Raw genomic sequence first — 17,694 nt, 5'->3', positions numbered from 1 at the left:
AATTCTGACAATTTGATATAGCCTTCTCCCTAACATATGTTTTACCAACCAATCAGCTGCATGAATGCCAGTGGGGAATTCTGTGTCAATATCACGCACAAAACCTGTTTCATTGGACAATATACAGCACAAAGCAATTTACAACCAATATCATGTGTAGTTATGAGAATTTGTGGAATTCCATGTGGGACATTTCTTCAAGGCTGACCCGAAACAGTAACAGGTCTTGTCAATCCTATTTACTAAACACGTATTGTAAGGAATCCATTGGGATAAAATAAATACACACACAGGCAGTTATGCATAGCTTGTCTCTGTGACCCCGGAGAGAAAGACAAAAACACTTTATTATTAGCTAGTTATTAGTCAATGAAGCGTGGGAATGCCAGGCGGGTTGGCAGCCATTTCCCTCCTAATCACCAGAGCTCTCAGTCAAGAGACCACCCCAGACAGCAGGATTCTCTTAAACCGGACCGTAGTTTTGACATGCATGTAAAATCAAACGAGTGTTCATGTTATTAACCCAGCCTGATAGCTAAATGAAATGTACTCGTAAATCTGAGGTTTGCTTTAGCAGGTGCATCAGAAATGTTCAAATGACATTCAGACTATAGAGGCAAGAAGCTGCTGTGTACTGCACCTGCAACCCAGTCTGAGCTGAAAGCTGTAAATAGCACACAAAAGGAATATGATTTTCTGTGAAACATTTATTAGCTTAACATGAGCATGAATTTGTACATAACTCTGTATACAGATGGATAGCTCATTAATAGAAAAGTATAATCTGGCTGTTCTGTTGCATTAGCATCAAATTAAACAATGCCTTTGTCAGCACCCACTGACCACTTTTCTTTCTGGTATAGAATGTGTAATGTTAATCTGTGTGACCACCACCAAAGCAAAACAGTGATATTGATTAGAAAATATACAACCTTATGCAATATCGCCATTAAACAACTGAACCTAGCACTCTAAACCATCCCAACAATATCCAAGATTTTGGATCTCTCTGAAACTGAACGTAAAGCCATCATTCATGACATTAACCCTTGAGAATCACCTCCGGACACAATTGTAGGCAACTGTCTGCAAGCAGGTGTATGTTTTTGATTGAGCAGCAAAGTCTTGGTCAATCCCCTTGTACCTGCACTTTTAAAACATTATTATTGTTAGTAGGTTATTCCATGTTAAGAAAGGCGAAAGAAACCCCACTACTCATTTACAACCCAGGTCGTATTTTGGTACAATATAAGATTTAGCTGAGATTGGGTAAATAAATAACATGAGAGGTTTTCAATCAGATAAAATGTACATTTATTACTTACAATAATTTATGTCACCCTGAAACAGAGGTTGTGTCTGCTAATGGATGGAATAATGAGCCAGACAGAAACACACTGATCTGTGATCTCAGTCCAAAAATTTAGCCTACAATTACTGTGTCCTCATCTGGGAACTCATAGAAGGGCACCTCAAGGTTGAGTGGGGCTGGGCCTTTCCTGATGCGGCCAGAGGCATCGTAGTGAGAGCCATGGCAGGGGCAGTAGTATCCACCATAGTCACCAGCATTGGCGATGGGTACACAGCCCAGGTGGGTGCACACGCCAATAACAATGATCCATTTTGGGTTGGCGACGCGGTCCTTGTCGTGCTGGGGGTCACGTAGCTCAGCCATATCCACAGCTTCCTCGGCGGCGATCTCTTTCTCAGATCGGTGGCGGATGAACAGAGGCTTGCCCCTCCACTTGAAGGTCATATTCTTGCCCTCTGGGATCTCTCCCAGCTTGACCTCGATCTTGGACATGGCCAGGACATCAGCTGAGGCACTCATGGAAGAGAAAAACTGTGTAGCCACGGTCTTGGCTGTGTAGACACCAACCACGGCTGTGGCCCCGGTGACAAGGTAGGAGAAGGTTTTCCTGGACTCGCTGCTCTCCTGAGAAGATTTCTTGGGGTCAAGCAACTCAGGCCGACGGTAATCAGAGAAATCTGGCACCTTGATGTCAGTGTGAGCGAATCGGACTGCAGCTTTTGCTGAAAAATAAAACAAGTCCATTAGATAAACAATCAAAACAGTATTAAAAGAGAAAGACAATGGCATGTGATAGGAAAGTACCAGAGGGCACATTATAGAAGCAGATGCATCCAAGTCAATAGCTAGTAAGATAGCAAATTAATGATCAGATTGTTTGAAAGTGAAGTTTAAATACAAAGTAGCTAGCTAGCAAGCTTTCTAATAGTTAGCTTGCCCATTAGCTGAGGAGTATTCATTATGTCTTGCAATGGAAAACCGTTTAAGAATCAAACGGATCAAACACAATGATTACCTCCCTGAATTTGTTCAATATAAACTCTTGTTTTGTTATAAAACATTTTGCAACAAAATCTGCCTAATGAACACACCCTTGACCTACATGTTAGCTACCAACTCCCTTGCTAAAATGTAAGGTTAAACTAGTGACCAAGAAAACTCTCCTCACTCTAGCCACCAGAATCCGACCCTACCATTACACTGAGCTGCATTGGGGTCAGAATGCAAACATGGTTACATTACGACACTGGAGACGGCACAAGATACAGGTCCACGTACCTCAATGTATGGATGGGATATGCCACTGTACTCAATTTTACCTTAATCCACACCAATACATCTCAAATCAAATTTTATTTGTCACATGCTCCGAATACAACCTTACAGTGAAATGCTTACTTACAAACTCTTAAAACCTCTTGGTGTTAGGGGGCAGTATTTTCATTTTTGGGAGAATTTTTTTTCCCCCGTTTCAAACGGGATATTTTGTCAGGAAAAGATGCTAGAATATGCATATAATTGACAGCTTTGGATAGAAAACACTAACGTTTCCAAAACTGTAAAGATATTGTCTGAGTATAACAGAACTGATGTTGCAGGTGAAAGCCTGAGAAAAATCCAATCCGGAAGTGCCCCAGGTTTTGAAAGCGCTGCGGTATAATGACTCCCTATTCAGCTGTGAATGTACCATCAACGAGCTTACGCTTTCTACGTATTCCCCTAGGTGTCTACAGCATTGTGACGTAGTTTTACGCATGTCTGTTGAAGAATAGCCGTAGGCGGCCACATTGCGTAAGTGGTCACATGGTGGCTCCGAGAGAGATTCGAGTAAAATACAGAGGTAGCCATTACTCCAATCGGTCCTTGTGAAAAACTAATTGTCCCGATGGATATATTATCGAATAAATATTAGAAAAACACCTTGAGGATGGATTCTAAACAACGTTTGCCATGTTTCTGTCGATATTATGGAGCTAATTTTGAATATTTTTCGGCGTTGTGGTGACCGCAATTTCCGTGTGATTTCTCAGCCAAACGTGAAGAACAAACGTAGCTATTTCGCCTACAAAAATAATATTTTGGGAAAAAATGAACTTTGGCTGTCTACCTGGGAGTCTCCTGAGTGAAAACATCCGAAGTTCAAAGGTAAACTATTTAATTTGATTGCTTTTCTGATTTCCGTGACAAGGTTGCCTGCTGCTAGCAAGGCATAATGCTATGCTAGGCTATGATAAACTTACACAAATGCTTGTCTAGCATTGGCTGTAAAGCATATTTTGAAAATCTGAGATGACAGGGTGATTAACAAAAGGCTAAACTGTGTTCCAATATATTTCACTTGTGATTTTCATGAATAGGAATATTTTCTAGGAAGATGTATGTCTGTTGCGTTATGCTAATTAGTGTCAGATGATGTTCAGGAGTCTTATGGCTTGGGGGTAGATACCTCTTGGACCTAGACTTGGCGCTCTGGTACCGTCTGCCGTGCGGTAGCAGAGAGAACAGTCTATGACTAGGGTTGCTTGAGTCTGATGATTTTTAGGGCCTTACTGCCTGGTATAGAGGTCCTGGATGGCAGGAAGCTTGGCCCTGGTGATGTACTGGGCCGTACGCACTACCCTCTGTAGTGCCTTGTGGTCGGAGGCCGAGCAGTTGACATACCAGGCAGTGATGCAATCCGTCAGGATGCTCTCGATGGTGCAGCTGTAAAATCTTTTGAGGATCTAAGGACCCATGCCAAATCTTTTCAGTCTCCTGAGGGGGAATAGGTTTGAAATACTGTTTATTTTCCCGGAAAACTGCCGTTTCGTTCTCATGCTAGCTAGCAGTAGCCATTATGGAATGCCACATCAAGTTGAACAACAAAATAAGCTGATAGGTTGACTGCAAACTGGCTGCAGTGGCTACTGCTAGCTAGCATGAGGACAAACATGGCAGTTTTCTGGGGAAACAAGCAGTATTTCAACCTTCTCAATCTATCAGTGTGGATTAAGGTAACGTTTGGAGTGCAGTTGCATATCCCATCCCTGCATAGAGGTAAGCTTTCCGACCCATATCGCACGCCAGCTCCATGGCGTCTTAATATAGCCATGATTGCGTTCTGACCCCAGTGTAGCTAAGTGTCGACAAGTGTAACAGTAGGGTCGGAATCTGCTGACTATCATCACTAAGACCCACCTTTATGGGTTATGTAATGTTATTGTAACTAGAATGATCAAAATATGACATTACTACACATAAGTAAAGGTAGCAGCTAGTTAGCTATTTAGTTAGTTAGCTAGTCAGGTTGTGACCCCAGTCACAGTTTCTTTAACCCAGAGGCGCAACATTGAGAGACTTACGGGAACGCTTGCAAAACAGACCATGCAAGGGTTTGCAAAGTCAATGAGGTAAGTGTTATACACAAGGACGTACTTCTGCGCATGAGTTTAGCAAGGTAACGTCGACAATGCATCGCCTATAAGCATGATCGGGGATTTCTATTGGAGAAGCAGTTTCTGCCTATCTTCAAACTGTACTGTCTTTGTGCCCCATACTGCAGTGCTGCTCCTCCTGCTAGTTAAAATGTCTTAGCCTCGTTCATCATGGGCATCCCACTTACTTAGCTAACTAGATAATTGTTTAAAAAATATTATTATACCCAATCGATATGTGAAATGAATTGTACTTCTACCCAACATGTTTGGCCTTGACCTCAGTCAGCTAGCTACCTTAGTTAGCTAGTTAACTAGCCGGTTGGCTAGGCCGCTTCCAGCCAATGCACTCTACACAGCTAACATTAGCGAGCTAATGAACACTAGGCTAAATTATGAAACAATCCTCAGATTCTACTGCATATCAATTGGACTTTAGTAAAATACAACAATGACTCAAGTAAAACCCGATTATTAACATTAGCCCTGAGATACTGCTAGCCTAGCTACTTACCATTTATGCTAACTGATACTGCAGGCCCAGTCTTTGGACTCTGACCGTTCAGGGACTCGCGGGTAAGGAAAGGTTTCTTCGTGTCTACCAACACTTTCTCTCCTTTTACAACCACCCCTGGAATAAGGGCTTTGAGGGGTCCAGCAACTGCATAGTTCGTAGCCTGCAAGTATGGAGAAAATACCCCCGAACGAGCGGCAAGGGACATCATCTTTTTAGCGAGAGAGGCTCCTTGCAATGCTAGCTAGCTACGACCTTGTCTAGACTGTGCAAGGGGAACAAGCGCTGGTTGATTACGCAACACGTCAGGTGACGAAATTACGTATATCAGAAAGGTTACTGTGTGTTACTTTTCTACTGTGATGAGCAATATCTAATCCATTCTTCTCTTAGGGAATTCTTATCTGATGAAAATACTTAAGACTTTTCTGACATTAAATTGTTTTATGTGTTTTGTTTGACACTTTTTTACATTTTTTGCTCAAATTTGAGATAACCAATCATAATTTGCATAAACTTATTCCCTGCTTTGATAGCTGGGGCGGGACTAGTGGTTAGAGCGTTGGACCAGTATGAAAGCTTGGTGGATCGAATCCCCGAGCTGACAAGGTAAAAATCTCTCGTTCTGCCCCTGAACAAGGCATTCATTGTAAATAAGAATTTGTTCTTAAATGACTTGCCTAGTTAAATAAAATGTACATTTAAATATCACATCAGGACCTACATTTAATAATTATCCTCATCATGCAGAAAAATACAAAACATTATGCATAGCTGCTATTTGTGTAATGGTTATACATTGACTTCATAGGTAGTGACATATAGATATTCAAAATATATCTTTGTCCAAATGTAGGCCCCTGTCATGCATTTTTTATTTTTTATTTTAAATTTATTTCACCTTTATTTAACCAGCTTGGCCAGTTGAGAACAAGTTCTCATTTACAACTGCAACCTGGGCAAGATAAAGCAAAGTAGTGCGACAAAAACAACAACACAGAGTTACACATAAACAAACGTACAGTCAATAACACAATAGAAAAATGTATATACAGTGTGTGCAAATGTAGGGGAGTAGGGAGGTAAGGCAATAAATAGGCCATAGAAGCGAAATTATTACAATTTAGCATTAACACTGGAGTGATAGATGTGCAGATGATGATGTGCAAGTAGAGATACTGGGCTGCAAAAGAGCAAGAGGATAAGTAACAATATGGGGATGAGGTAGTTGGGTGTAATATTTACAGATTGGCTGTGTACAGGTACAGCTGCTCTGGCAGCTGATGCTTAAAGTTAGAGAGGCAGATAAGACTCCAGCTTCAGTGATTTTTGTAATTAGTTCCAGTCATTGGCAGCAGAGAACTGGAAGGAAAGGTGGCCGAAGTAAGTTGGCTTTGGGGATGACCAGTGTAATATACCTGCTGGAGCGCTGGGTGTTGCTATGGTGACCAGTGAGCTGAGATAAGATGGGGCTTTAACTAGCAAAGACTTATAGATGACCTGGAGCCTGTGGATTTGGCAACAAATATGTAGTGAGGGCCAGCCAACGAGAGCATACAGGTCGCAGTGGTGGGTAGTATATGGGGCTTTGGTGACAAAACAGATGATACTGTGATAGACTACATCCAGTTTGCTCAGTAGAGTGTTGGAGGCTATTTTGTAAATGACATCGCCGAAGTCAAGGGTCAGTAGGATAGTCAGTTTTACGAGGGTATGTTTGGCAATATGAGTGAAGGATGCTTTGTTGCAAAATAGGAAGCCGATTGTAGATTTAATTTTGGATTGGAGATGCTTAATGTGAGTCTGGAAGGAGAGTTTACAATCTAACCAGACACCTAGGTATTTATAGTTGTCCACATATTTTAAGTCAGAACCGTCCGTGGTAGTGATGCTAGTCGGGCGGGATGGTGCGGGCAGCAATCGGTTGAAGAGCATGCACTTAGTTTTACTAGCATTTAAAAGCAGTTGGAGGCCACGGAAGGAGTGTTGTATGGCATTGAAGCTCGTTTGCAGGTTTGTTAGCACAGTGTTCAAAGAAGGGCCAGAAGTATACAGAATGGTGTCGTCTGCGTAGAGGTGGATCAGAGAATCACCAGCAGCAAGAGCGACATCATTGACGTAAACAGAGAAAATACTTGGCCCGAGAAAAGAACCCTGTGGCACCCCCATAGAGACTGCCAGAGGTCCGGACAACAGGCCCTCCAATTTGACACACTGAACTTTGTCTGAGAAGTAGTTGGTGAACCAGGCGAGGCAGTCACTTGAGAAGCCAAGGCTATTGAGTCTGTCGATAAGAATGCGTTGATTGACAGAGTTGAAAGCCTAACCCAGGTCGATGAAGATGGCTGCACAGTACTTTCTTTTATCGATGCCGGTTATGATATTGTTTAGGACCTTGAGTGTGGCTGAGGTGATCCCATGACCAGCTCGGAAACCAGATTGCATAGTGGAGAAGGTACGGTGGGATTCGAAATGGTCGGTTATCTGTTTATTAACTTTGTTTTTGAAGATTTAGAAAGGCAGGACATGATGGATAGAGGTCTATAACAGTTTGGGTCTAGATTGTCTCCCCCTTTGAAGAGGGGGATGACCGCGGCAGCTTTCCAATCTTCTGGGATCTCAGACGATATGAAAGAGAGGTTGAATAGGTTAGTAATAGGGTTGCAACAATTTCGGCGGATTATTTTAGAAAGAGAGGGTCCAGGTTGTATAGCCCAGCTGATTTGCAGGGATCCAGATTTTGCAGCTCTTTCAGAACATCAGCTGTCTGGATTTGGGTGAAGGAGAAGAGGGGGGGGGGGGGGGGCTTGTGCAAGTTGCTGCAGGGGGTGCTGAGATGTTGGCCGTGGGTAGGGGTAGCCAGGTGGAAAGCATGGCCAGCCGTGGAAAAATGGTTATTGAAATTATTGATTATTGTAGATTTATCGGTGGCGACAGTGTTTTCTGTCCTCAGTGCAGTAGGCAGCTGGGTGGAGGAGCTCTTATTCTCCATGGACTTTACAGTGTCCCAAAATTTTGGGGAATTTGTGCTACAGGATGCAAATTTCTGTTTGAAAAAGCTAGCCTTAGCTTTCCTAACTGTTTGAGTATATTGGGTCCTGACTCCCCTGAAAAGTTGCATATCGCGGGGGGCTATTCGATGCTAATGCAGAAGGCCATAGGATGTTTTTGTTCTGGTCAAGGGCAGTCAAGTCTGGGGTGAACCAAGGCTATATCTGTTCTTAGTTCTAAATGTTTTGAATGGGGCATGGTTATTTAAGATGGTGAGGAAAGCACTTCTAAAGAGCAACCAGGCATCCTCTACTGATGAGATGAGAACAGTATCCTTCCAGGATACCCGGCCAAGACGATTAGAAAAGCCTGCTCGCTGAAGTGTTTTAGGGAGCCTTTGACAGTGATGAGGGGTGGTCGTTTGACCGCGGACCCATTACGCACGCAAGCAATGAGGCAGTGATCGCTGAAATCCTGGTTGAAGACAGCAGAGGTGTATTTGGAGGCCAAGTTGGTCAGGATGATATCTATGAGGGTGCCCATGGTTATGGTTTAGTGTTGTACCTGGTAGGTTCCTTGATCATTTGTGTGAGATTGAGGGCATCTAGCTTAGATTGTAGGACGGCCGGGGTGTTAAGCACGTCCCAGTTTAGGTCACTTAACAATACGAAATCTGAAGACAGATGAAGGGGTCTATAACAAGCGGCTATGGTGAGAGACTTGTTTCTGGAAGGTGGATTTTTAATTGTTTAATTGTTTGGGCACAGACATGGATAGTATGACAGAACTCTGTCAGGCTATCTCTGCAGTAGATTGCAACTCCGCCCCCTTTGGCAGTTCTATCTTGTCGGAAAATGTTATAGTTAGGGATGGAAATTTCTGTTTTTTTAGTGGCCTTCCTAAGCCGGGCTTCAGACACGGCTAGGACATCAGGGTTGTCAGAGTGTGCTAAAGCAGTAAATAAAACAAACTTAGGGAGAAGGCTTCTAATGTTAACATGCATGAAGCCAAGGCTTTTACGGTTACATAAGTCAACAAATGAGAGCGCCTGGGGAATGGGAGTGGTACTGGGGCTGCAGGTTTTGGGTTAACCTCTACATCACCAGAGGAACAGAGGAGGAGTAGGGTAAGGGTACGGCTAAAGGCTATAAGAACTGGTTGTCTAGTGCGTTCGGACAGAGAATAAAAGTAGTAGATTCAAGGCATAATGTACAGACAAGGGTATGGTAGGATGCGAGTACAGTGGATGTAAACCTATGCATTGAGTGACGATGAGAGAGGTTTTGTCTCTTGAGGCACCATTTAAGCCAGGTGAGGTCACCTCATGTGTGGGGGTGGAACAAAGGGGCTAGGCATGAGCAGGGCTGGAGCCTCTACAGTGAAATCAGACAATAATCACTAACCAAAACAGCAATGGACAAGGCATATTGACATTAGGTAGAGGCATGTGTAGCCGAGTGGTCATATGGTCCAGTGTGTAGCTCGGCGAGCTGGAGACACAGTGATTCAGGCAGCTAGCGGACCAGCAGGTTGAAGCATTTAAAAATAAAAATAAATGTATCTGTTATTTTACCAGGTAAGTTGACTGAGATCATGTTGTCATTTACAGCAACGACCTGGGGAATAGTTACAGGAGAGAGGAGGGATATGAATGAGCCAATTGTAAACTGGGGATTATTAGGTGACCGTGAAGGTTTGAGGGCCAGATTGGGAATTTTGCCAGGAAACTGGGGTTAACACCCCTACAAAATGCCATAGGATATTTAATGTCCTCAGAGAGTCAGGACACCCGTTTAACATCCCATCTGAAAGACAGCACCCTACACAGGGCATTGTCCCCAATCACTGCCCTGGGGCATTGGGATATTTTTTAGACCAGAGGAAAGATTGCCACCTACTGGCCCTCCATCCAGGGACTGACCAGGACCAACCCTGCTTAACTTCAGAAGCAAGCCAGCAGTAGTATGCAGGGTGCTACGGGCATTGAAGTTACCTAAACTAGGTAGCTAGCTAGCTTTCTTGCAATGATTGAGTCTAACATTTAAACATAACTAGTAACATGACTTTGTAACCATCCAGTGTCACTTTTGATTCTAAATTGCAGATTCATAACTAGCCCAGAATGTACTATTAAGGCGCATCGGGACTGTTGTACACATTGGCCGCGACATCGTCAATACTTCAATGAATAACCCAAGAGACACTCTTCTTGGGTGAAGGAGAGATAATGCATAACTGATGGGCCCAAATACATTTCTTAAATATCTCTTGGAGGGCCATAAATTAACAGCGGACAATCATTTTTACCTGGTCAAAAACCTCCACATCCTTCTCAGTCCGTGCCTGAAGGTGATCCTCGAAAGTGTTCTGATCTGGTTAGACAATTTCCACAACATCAGTTGGGGTTTCAGTGATCTGAAAGTACGTTATACAAAAATAGCAATAGACAAACAACACTAAATCGATGACAAATTTGAAAAAGTACAGTATATGCAATAATTGTATATACAATTGAATTGTTTACCTCAGTCAACAGCTGCGGCTCCCGTCCGTACTCAGTGGAGGCCTGGATGCTGTTATTGTGTGCAAAGAGAATTACCTTCAGGTTGGTTTCCCACCCTTCATGGTACCTATCAAGGGTCTGGTTAGTCCAAATGTGGAGGAGGGGTTAGGAAAGCGATATCTATTGACAATGTAAGATATTGAAATATGTCCGATTATTTACCATGGAAAAACAAATTGTGAAATATAAATTAAACAAACCACTGGTGACAGAATATATCCTATAACATCCGGTCCTCGGTCACTCAAGATGACCACAGGAGAACCAGTCTCGTCCTTGATGGGTATCATACAAAACAAACATCTATTTTTGGTTCCAAGCACCCTTCTTAATGGGTTATAGAAGGGAATTTAGAGTTAATCACATACTCTTCCTTTACTGACCTTAATGGGTATTGCCTCCATCCACTTGGTAAAGTGATCGGTCACGGTCAGACACCAGCTGTTGCCATTCCTGGATTTCGTGAAGGGTCTGATGAGGTCCACCCCTAACATTTAAAGTGTTAGAGATAAGATTACTTTATTCTTACCTGTATCATACAGAATGCAGATTTTCATATTTGTAAGGACACTGACACACACACACACACACATTCTATAATAATGAAATCTGCTGTGGTCAAATAAAGCAACCATTTCAAAACAACTTATCAGGGAAAAATTTGAATTTGGACACTTACTGATCATGTGCCTCGATGAAACAACTTTAACGGGCGCCACAACTTCGGCGCCACGGTCTTCGCCCTCTCAAACTTCTGGCAGGCTAGACAGGGTACTGACTAAGAAAAAAGTAACAAATTGAAACATTGTGTGCTCTCTGATATGACATTCATGGAAATCATAATAATTTCAGATATAATAGAATGTGATTGATAAACAAAAGGTTATTTCAAATGCCCAGCTGACCACCTCATTGACAATTCCCCATCAGAAGAAGCGTAGGTTGATTTTGGCAACATGCCAAGAGAAGAGTTGTTGAAATACTCAATTCTAAGTACATTTCCACTGCTGTCTTTCTCGCTCTCTGTTTCTCTCTGTCTGTCTTCCACTCTCCCCCCCCCCCCCCTCTCAATTCCATCCTTTCTTTCTTTCTCACTTCCTTCCTTCCTCTCCCCCCTCTCTCTGTGTCTGTCTAGCGAAGACACCTAGTTCAGGGTATTTGGAATTACCATAATTGCTTACACCTATCCATTTGATTGATCAGGGATAACTTATAGCTAGATGCCTCTATGCGACAGACATATAATTATATCAGTGGAGGCTGCTGAGGGGAGGACGGCTAATAATAATATCTGGAATGGAGTCAATGGAATGGTATCAACCACATAGCTAAATCCATGCAGTTATCTAATAGAAGTTAACTGCTTAACGTTACCCTGAATTTCTCTGAATGTTGCGCCTCTTGTTGAGGTCAGCGGTGCCTTCATAGTACTTTGCCTGGTTGGAAAGATAAAAGAAAATCTCCTCAAAGGATGCCATTGAAGTGCAAGCTACATACAGAAAGCTACAATAACAATTACAGTTGCTAGCTAACTAACATTAGCCAAATTAAACTGTCTGGCTACCTAGCTGGCAACAGCCCTAGCAACAGAAGCTAGAACTCATCGAATCCCATTGTGACGTGGGGGGACTTTTTGTTGGGGGTACCTTATTTCGAATGACAGTCCCCCTAACCAAAGATAGCATATGATAGCAAAATGTGTAGAATAGCATGAAATTTTTTTTAAAACTGCAAAACGTTATTTCAGCCTCATGGCAAAATGTGCACAATAGCATAAGATGAGCTATAAAACAGCACATTTTTCTCTCAGACCCATGACGAAAAGTGTAGAATTGCAGGAAATTGCATTTAAAACTGCAACATTTTCTCTTTGCCTCATGACAAAATAGAAAATGATGGGATTAACTTTCCCAAGGGGAAAATTGTCTTAGACACACAATACTGCTATATACAAAATAGACACTGTACATTACAGACTCAACATACCTTGCATGTTATCATTATCATACACATTGTAAACTTCTCATTGGGCCACATACATAATACTTAGCTTATTCCCTTATTCTGCCAGTGGCGCACTAACACAGCTCAGCGTTACGTACATGTACTGTTGTTCGCCTGTAGAACGTCATTGTAAATAAGAATTTGTTCTTAACTGACTTACCTAGTTAAATAAATAATTTAAAACATTTGCTGTTTAGGTATTTATTGGACATATGAATGAAGGAATGCTTGTACCTGTTCAGCTTACATGTAGGGACCCTATAACATGTACCTGAGGGGAGGAGGGACCCTATAGCGTCTGCCTGAGGGGAGGATCTATAGCGTCTGCCTGAGGGGAGGAAGGACTCTGTAGCGTCTGCCTGAGGGCGGGACTTTATAGTGTCTACCTGTGGGGAGGAGGGACCCTATAGTGTCTACCTGTGAGGAGGAGGGACCCTATAGTGTCTACCTGTGGGGAGGAGGGACCCTATAGTGTCTACCTGTGGGGAGGAGGGACCCTATAGCGTCTGTCTGAGGGGAGGAGCTGATACCGGAGTAAAGTACATGGGAGGGATCTGAAATCATTTCCTTTGCTTGTCTGGTAATGGTCTGTTCAAAATGTGTCTGCAGGGAGGGATGTTGCCTCACACCCATGACCTTAATGGCAGTTTGTATCAGGTGAGCAATTTGGGATTTCAGTTGGACTGATAAATTGCCAAATCAAAATGTGATGGCATATGTAGGATACTCTCTATGATCGCATAACAGAACAGGAGCATGATTTCTGGTCAACTCCTAAAACACTGAATCTACGTATGAAATAGAGGCGTTGTTGGACTCTGCAGCAAACACTCTCTACTTGGACCCTCCAGCTCACAACGTTGTCCATGTGTACACCCAGATACTTGTACGAACTAACCTGCTATTGTGAACAACCACAGGCACGTGGTTGCCGACATATTTAGGGTCAAACACCATTGCCTCCATCTCCTCTGTTTTTTTTATGTATTTTACCCCTTTTTCTCCCCAATTTTGTGATATCCAATTACGCTGCAACTCCCCAACGGGCTCGGGAGAGGCAAAGGTCGAGTCATGCGTCCTCCGAAAAATGACCCGCCAATCGGCGTTTCTTAACACCCACCCGCTTAACTAGCCACACCACTGTGTCAGATGTTCAACTGATGACCAAAGTCAGCCTGTAGGTGCCCGGCCAGCCATAAACCATCCCCTGCCCCGGACAAAGCTGGGCCAATTGTAACACAGCCTGGGATCGAACACGGGTCTGTAGTGACGCCTCATGCACTGCGATGCAGTGCCTTAGACCGCTGCGCCACTTGGGAGGCCCACCTCTGCTTTCTTTACACTAAGGATGACATGGTGCTCATCACACCACTAGACAAACTTTGAATCTCTAACCTGTACAGAGTAGTATCAGCATCTTTATACATCAGACCAAGAATGTCAGTATCATCTGAGAACTTGACAATATAGTTATCAGGAAAACTGCTAGTGCAGTCATTTGTGTACAGTGTGTATAAGATGGGTGAACTCACATAACCCTGCGGGGCTCCAATGCTAATGTCTGTAGCCCAGAGAGAGTCCCTTTACATCTATCCTGTTGAGTATGGCTAGTCGGGAATGAGTGTTACCCACTGATGGTATAGGGGTTAACACCCATCTGCTTTAACTGGCTGATTAGGACATGTGGCTGTATCGCGTTAAACACTGAACTGAAATCAATAAATGACAATCTAGCATTGGCCTAGGATTTTTCCAGATGCTTAACAATGAGATGAACTATGGTGTTGATTGCGCCATCAGTCCCCCGACTTTACTTATAGGCAAATTGATAAGGATCTAACACAGGGTTCACATCTGAACGGAGCTAGCACAACACTTCATTACGATGGGGGTGAGAGCAACAGGTGTGTAGACCTTATTTTCTTTTGTACAAGGCTTTTTGGGGACTGGAGTGATAAAGGTCTTTTTCCACAATGTGTAGAATAGCATTATACAACTGTACTGTTTGTCAACACAAATGGAGCCCTAAATGCGGTATTCCGGCCCTGTTTGATCCATATGATGCAGGTTACCCAACATTAAATCCTTTCTATTTCAGGCAGCACTTTCCTCACTGTCCACTAAAACTAAAGGCTATTGACATTTCCAATCTATGAGCATGCAGTGGAGCTCTAGTCCTCTCCATACTGTATCTGTCATATCACACTTGACATTTGGCGCCGCTGCTTCCACAAGCAGTCTACCTATTACTTTCACTGACAAAAAGCAATTCGGACGTCATCAAGACACTGTTTCTCTGTCTGGCTTTCAGAAACCCCCCTTTTAAAATACCCACATTTGTATACCCTTACAATGGAATGTGTATTTTTTTTTTAACGTATGATGGTAATGTTGAACTCTCCAATGTTCCTATTTCAAATGGAAACCCCTTCACACTCTTCCATTCACACAAACATCTGTATGTCTGGCCAGTAGTTGGGCACACATTGTCACCGTGCAGACCTACAAATGGGTAGGTCTGAGCATTCGCCACTTCAGGGAGCTTGTGGACTTCCTGTCCTCAAGCCATGGTAGCCAGTGAATTTAATCTCTTAAAGAGGTAATCCCACTGGGCCTTTAACAGACATACTAAATCCTTGTACCCCACTGCTGCTCCTACGCAGCTCACGGCACATTAAAAGCTGACAGTTAACCTTTGACCCTCAACTCCAGTCCCATGCCGGCCTCCCACTGATGTATTCTTCTGGCACAGCTGGACTCAGCAGAGAGGAGAGGATTAATGCCACTGTTGCTTTGTAACAAATGACATATCTGGACAGTCACTAAAGTACCACTTGGGCAAACGCACACACACACTTTTTCACTCCCAGGTCCATTCAGTAACTTCATAGTGTTTGCAATTAAACACCTTAGCTGTGTTCATACTAACCACACTAACCGTACTATTTGTGACGTGAATTGAGTATGTAGTATGCTTATTGGTCATGGTATGGATATAGTTAGTATGCCAAAAGTTCCCGGATGTCATACTAAATTCTCCAAAATACGAAGTATGCATGCAGTGGAGACTTTTCGTGTTTTTAGTTTCTATAATGCAATTCTTCAGAAAATGGATCTGGCTTCACAATGTTTTCAGATTTTAAGAAAATTGTGGAAAATATGCAGCCGCAGTCCGACAAGAGCAGATACAAATGAATTGCTTTAACTAATTATGACAAATGTTAAGAAAATGTTGAGCAATGTAATAAAGTAAAGACTTTTCGAATAAGTTACGTTACATGTTATGTTGGCTTCTCTTTAGCTAATCTATACTTACGAACACAATGTATGTTATGTTAACCAGTTACCTAACGTTAGTTAGCAATCTGCTATCTAACTAACTACCCAACATTTATTGACTTGATTATTCACATCATTCTTAGCAAAGTGATATAGTCATTGTGCATTTGTTCATTCTGGCTATCTGCTCTGATTTCAGATCACTCTTGCACAGAATAACTGATGCATTTACTAATGCTCAACACCAGTTGAATATGGCCGGTGTCAGTAAATGTCGTCAAAAATAGTAATTCAATTGTTGCCAGCAGCACAGTTGCCAACGCTCTGGATAACATGAACACAGCCTAACCAGCTCTGCTAGGGTGAGTAAAATGGGCAGAGTGAGGTGTTCTCCCATTTGTGTCTGGAAGTAGCTAGCCAATGCTTTAGTCCAGTGTGCCTCTGAACGCTCTGAGAGCTAAACGCTTTGAATGTACTAATGGACAATTGACAATGCTCCCAGACCACACTCTGGCACTCCAGACTGACTATATGAACACACCCGAAATTGTAAAATGTTTAGCTAGTAATTTGTTATGCTAACAAGCTAGCAAGAGGTTGCATAACAACATAATCCATTTTTTTATTTAATCTTTATTTAACTAGGCGAATGCATCAACTTCCGGTAGACAGTCAAAGCTCTAGTACGCTCAACTGAAACAATACCATTCGTTTACAGTATACTAAAATGAACTAATAGTATGTAGTATATACTCATTAAGTATGTAGTATACAGTATGTTAGTGTGGGTATTCGAACACAGCTCTTGTCTCTTCAGATTCAGTGTGATGGCATGATAATACATGGTGAATTCACACTTCAAAAGCACTATACAATGCCAATATACTGTAGGGATCTGGAGAAAGGGACATGCTTTTGTCAGACAGACCATTAGGAGTGTAAATATGCAAATCAATTACATGTTACCAAACAGACAAACTATAAATGAAAGTGAACACTGGGTCAATTACTTTTTAAATGTACAATGCCCATAAATGTGCTTCCTGGAGTCTTCTTGAAGCTATTCATTGATTTTTTAAAACTTAAAGTCGCTTCAAGATAATGATTACCCATCACGTTTTGGTCACGTAACCTTTATATCCTAATATGATGAATCATGTATCTTAGGCTACCAAATGCATTTTAATCAGTCAAGTTCCCTCAGTATTGATCACCCGTTGAGGAGATATTGTGATTGCGGAGGTCTGTAGTCGATGTGGCACTGAGGGATAATCATTACCTGCACAAATATAACATCAGTTTTAATTGGACTGTTTGCCTTTAAGTCAAAGTTAGACCAGCTTTTCATTAATTTAATCTTCATTTGACCGTGAGGATTCAGTTTTCTCAGAAGAAATCACAAGGAACCTGAATATTTCACCAAATGGTTTGGTGTAATTTGACATGATTGACGAAATACAGTATGCATGCACATGGATGTTTGGTATCCTATTCATCAAATTACTCTATGATCTCTTTGTACAGAGATACAATTTTTGTTAGCAGATAATGCTCAAAGACAGTGCTATGTTGGCACTAGAGGTCGACCGATTAATCGGAATGGCCGATTAATTAGGGC

General features: G+C 42.4%; 1 protein-coding gene across 1 annotated transcript; it reads right to left on the bottom strand.

Moving 5' to 3' along the window:
• Positions 1-692: 692 nt before the first annotated feature.
• Positions 693-5,565, bottom strand: LOC139411354 (cytochrome b-c1 complex subunit Rieske, mitochondrial-like). The gene is made up of 2 exons (XM_071157621.1): positions 5,240-5,565; positions 693-2,034 (listed from the first exon to the last, which is right to left on the bottom strand). Exons 1-2 carry the CDS (start codon positions 5,448-5,450, stop codon positions 1,424-1,426), a joined length of 822 nt encoding a protein of 273 aa, XP_071013722.1. The 5' UTR covers positions 5,451-5,565; the 3' UTR covers positions 693-1,423.
• Positions 5,566-17,694: the final 12,129 nt, after the last annotated feature.

The sequence above is a fragment of the Oncorhynchus clarkii genome, chromosome 6 (assembly GCF_045791955.1).
Source record: "Oncorhynchus clarkii lewisi isolate Uvic-CL-2024 chromosome 6, UVic_Ocla_1.0, whole genome shotgun sequence".
In the NCBI taxonomy this organism is placed as follows: Eukaryota; Metazoa; Chordata; class Actinopteri; order Salmoniformes; family Salmonidae; genus Oncorhynchus; species Oncorhynchus clarkii.
This window is presented reverse-complemented; position numbering and strand designations above follow the sequence as displayed.

What these genes read in the sequence shown, in the direction of transcription:
- LOC139411354 (XM_071157621.1), bottom strand. Translation starts at nt 5,450, where the DNA reads ATGATGTCCCTTGCCGCTCGTTCGGGGGTATTTTCTCCATACTTGCAG. An exon ending in AGTATCAGTTAGCATAAATG is followed by an intron (nt 2,035 to 5,239) that starts GTAAGTAGCTAG and finishes TTTATTTTTCAG; the next exon opens with CAAAAGCTGCAGTCCGATTC.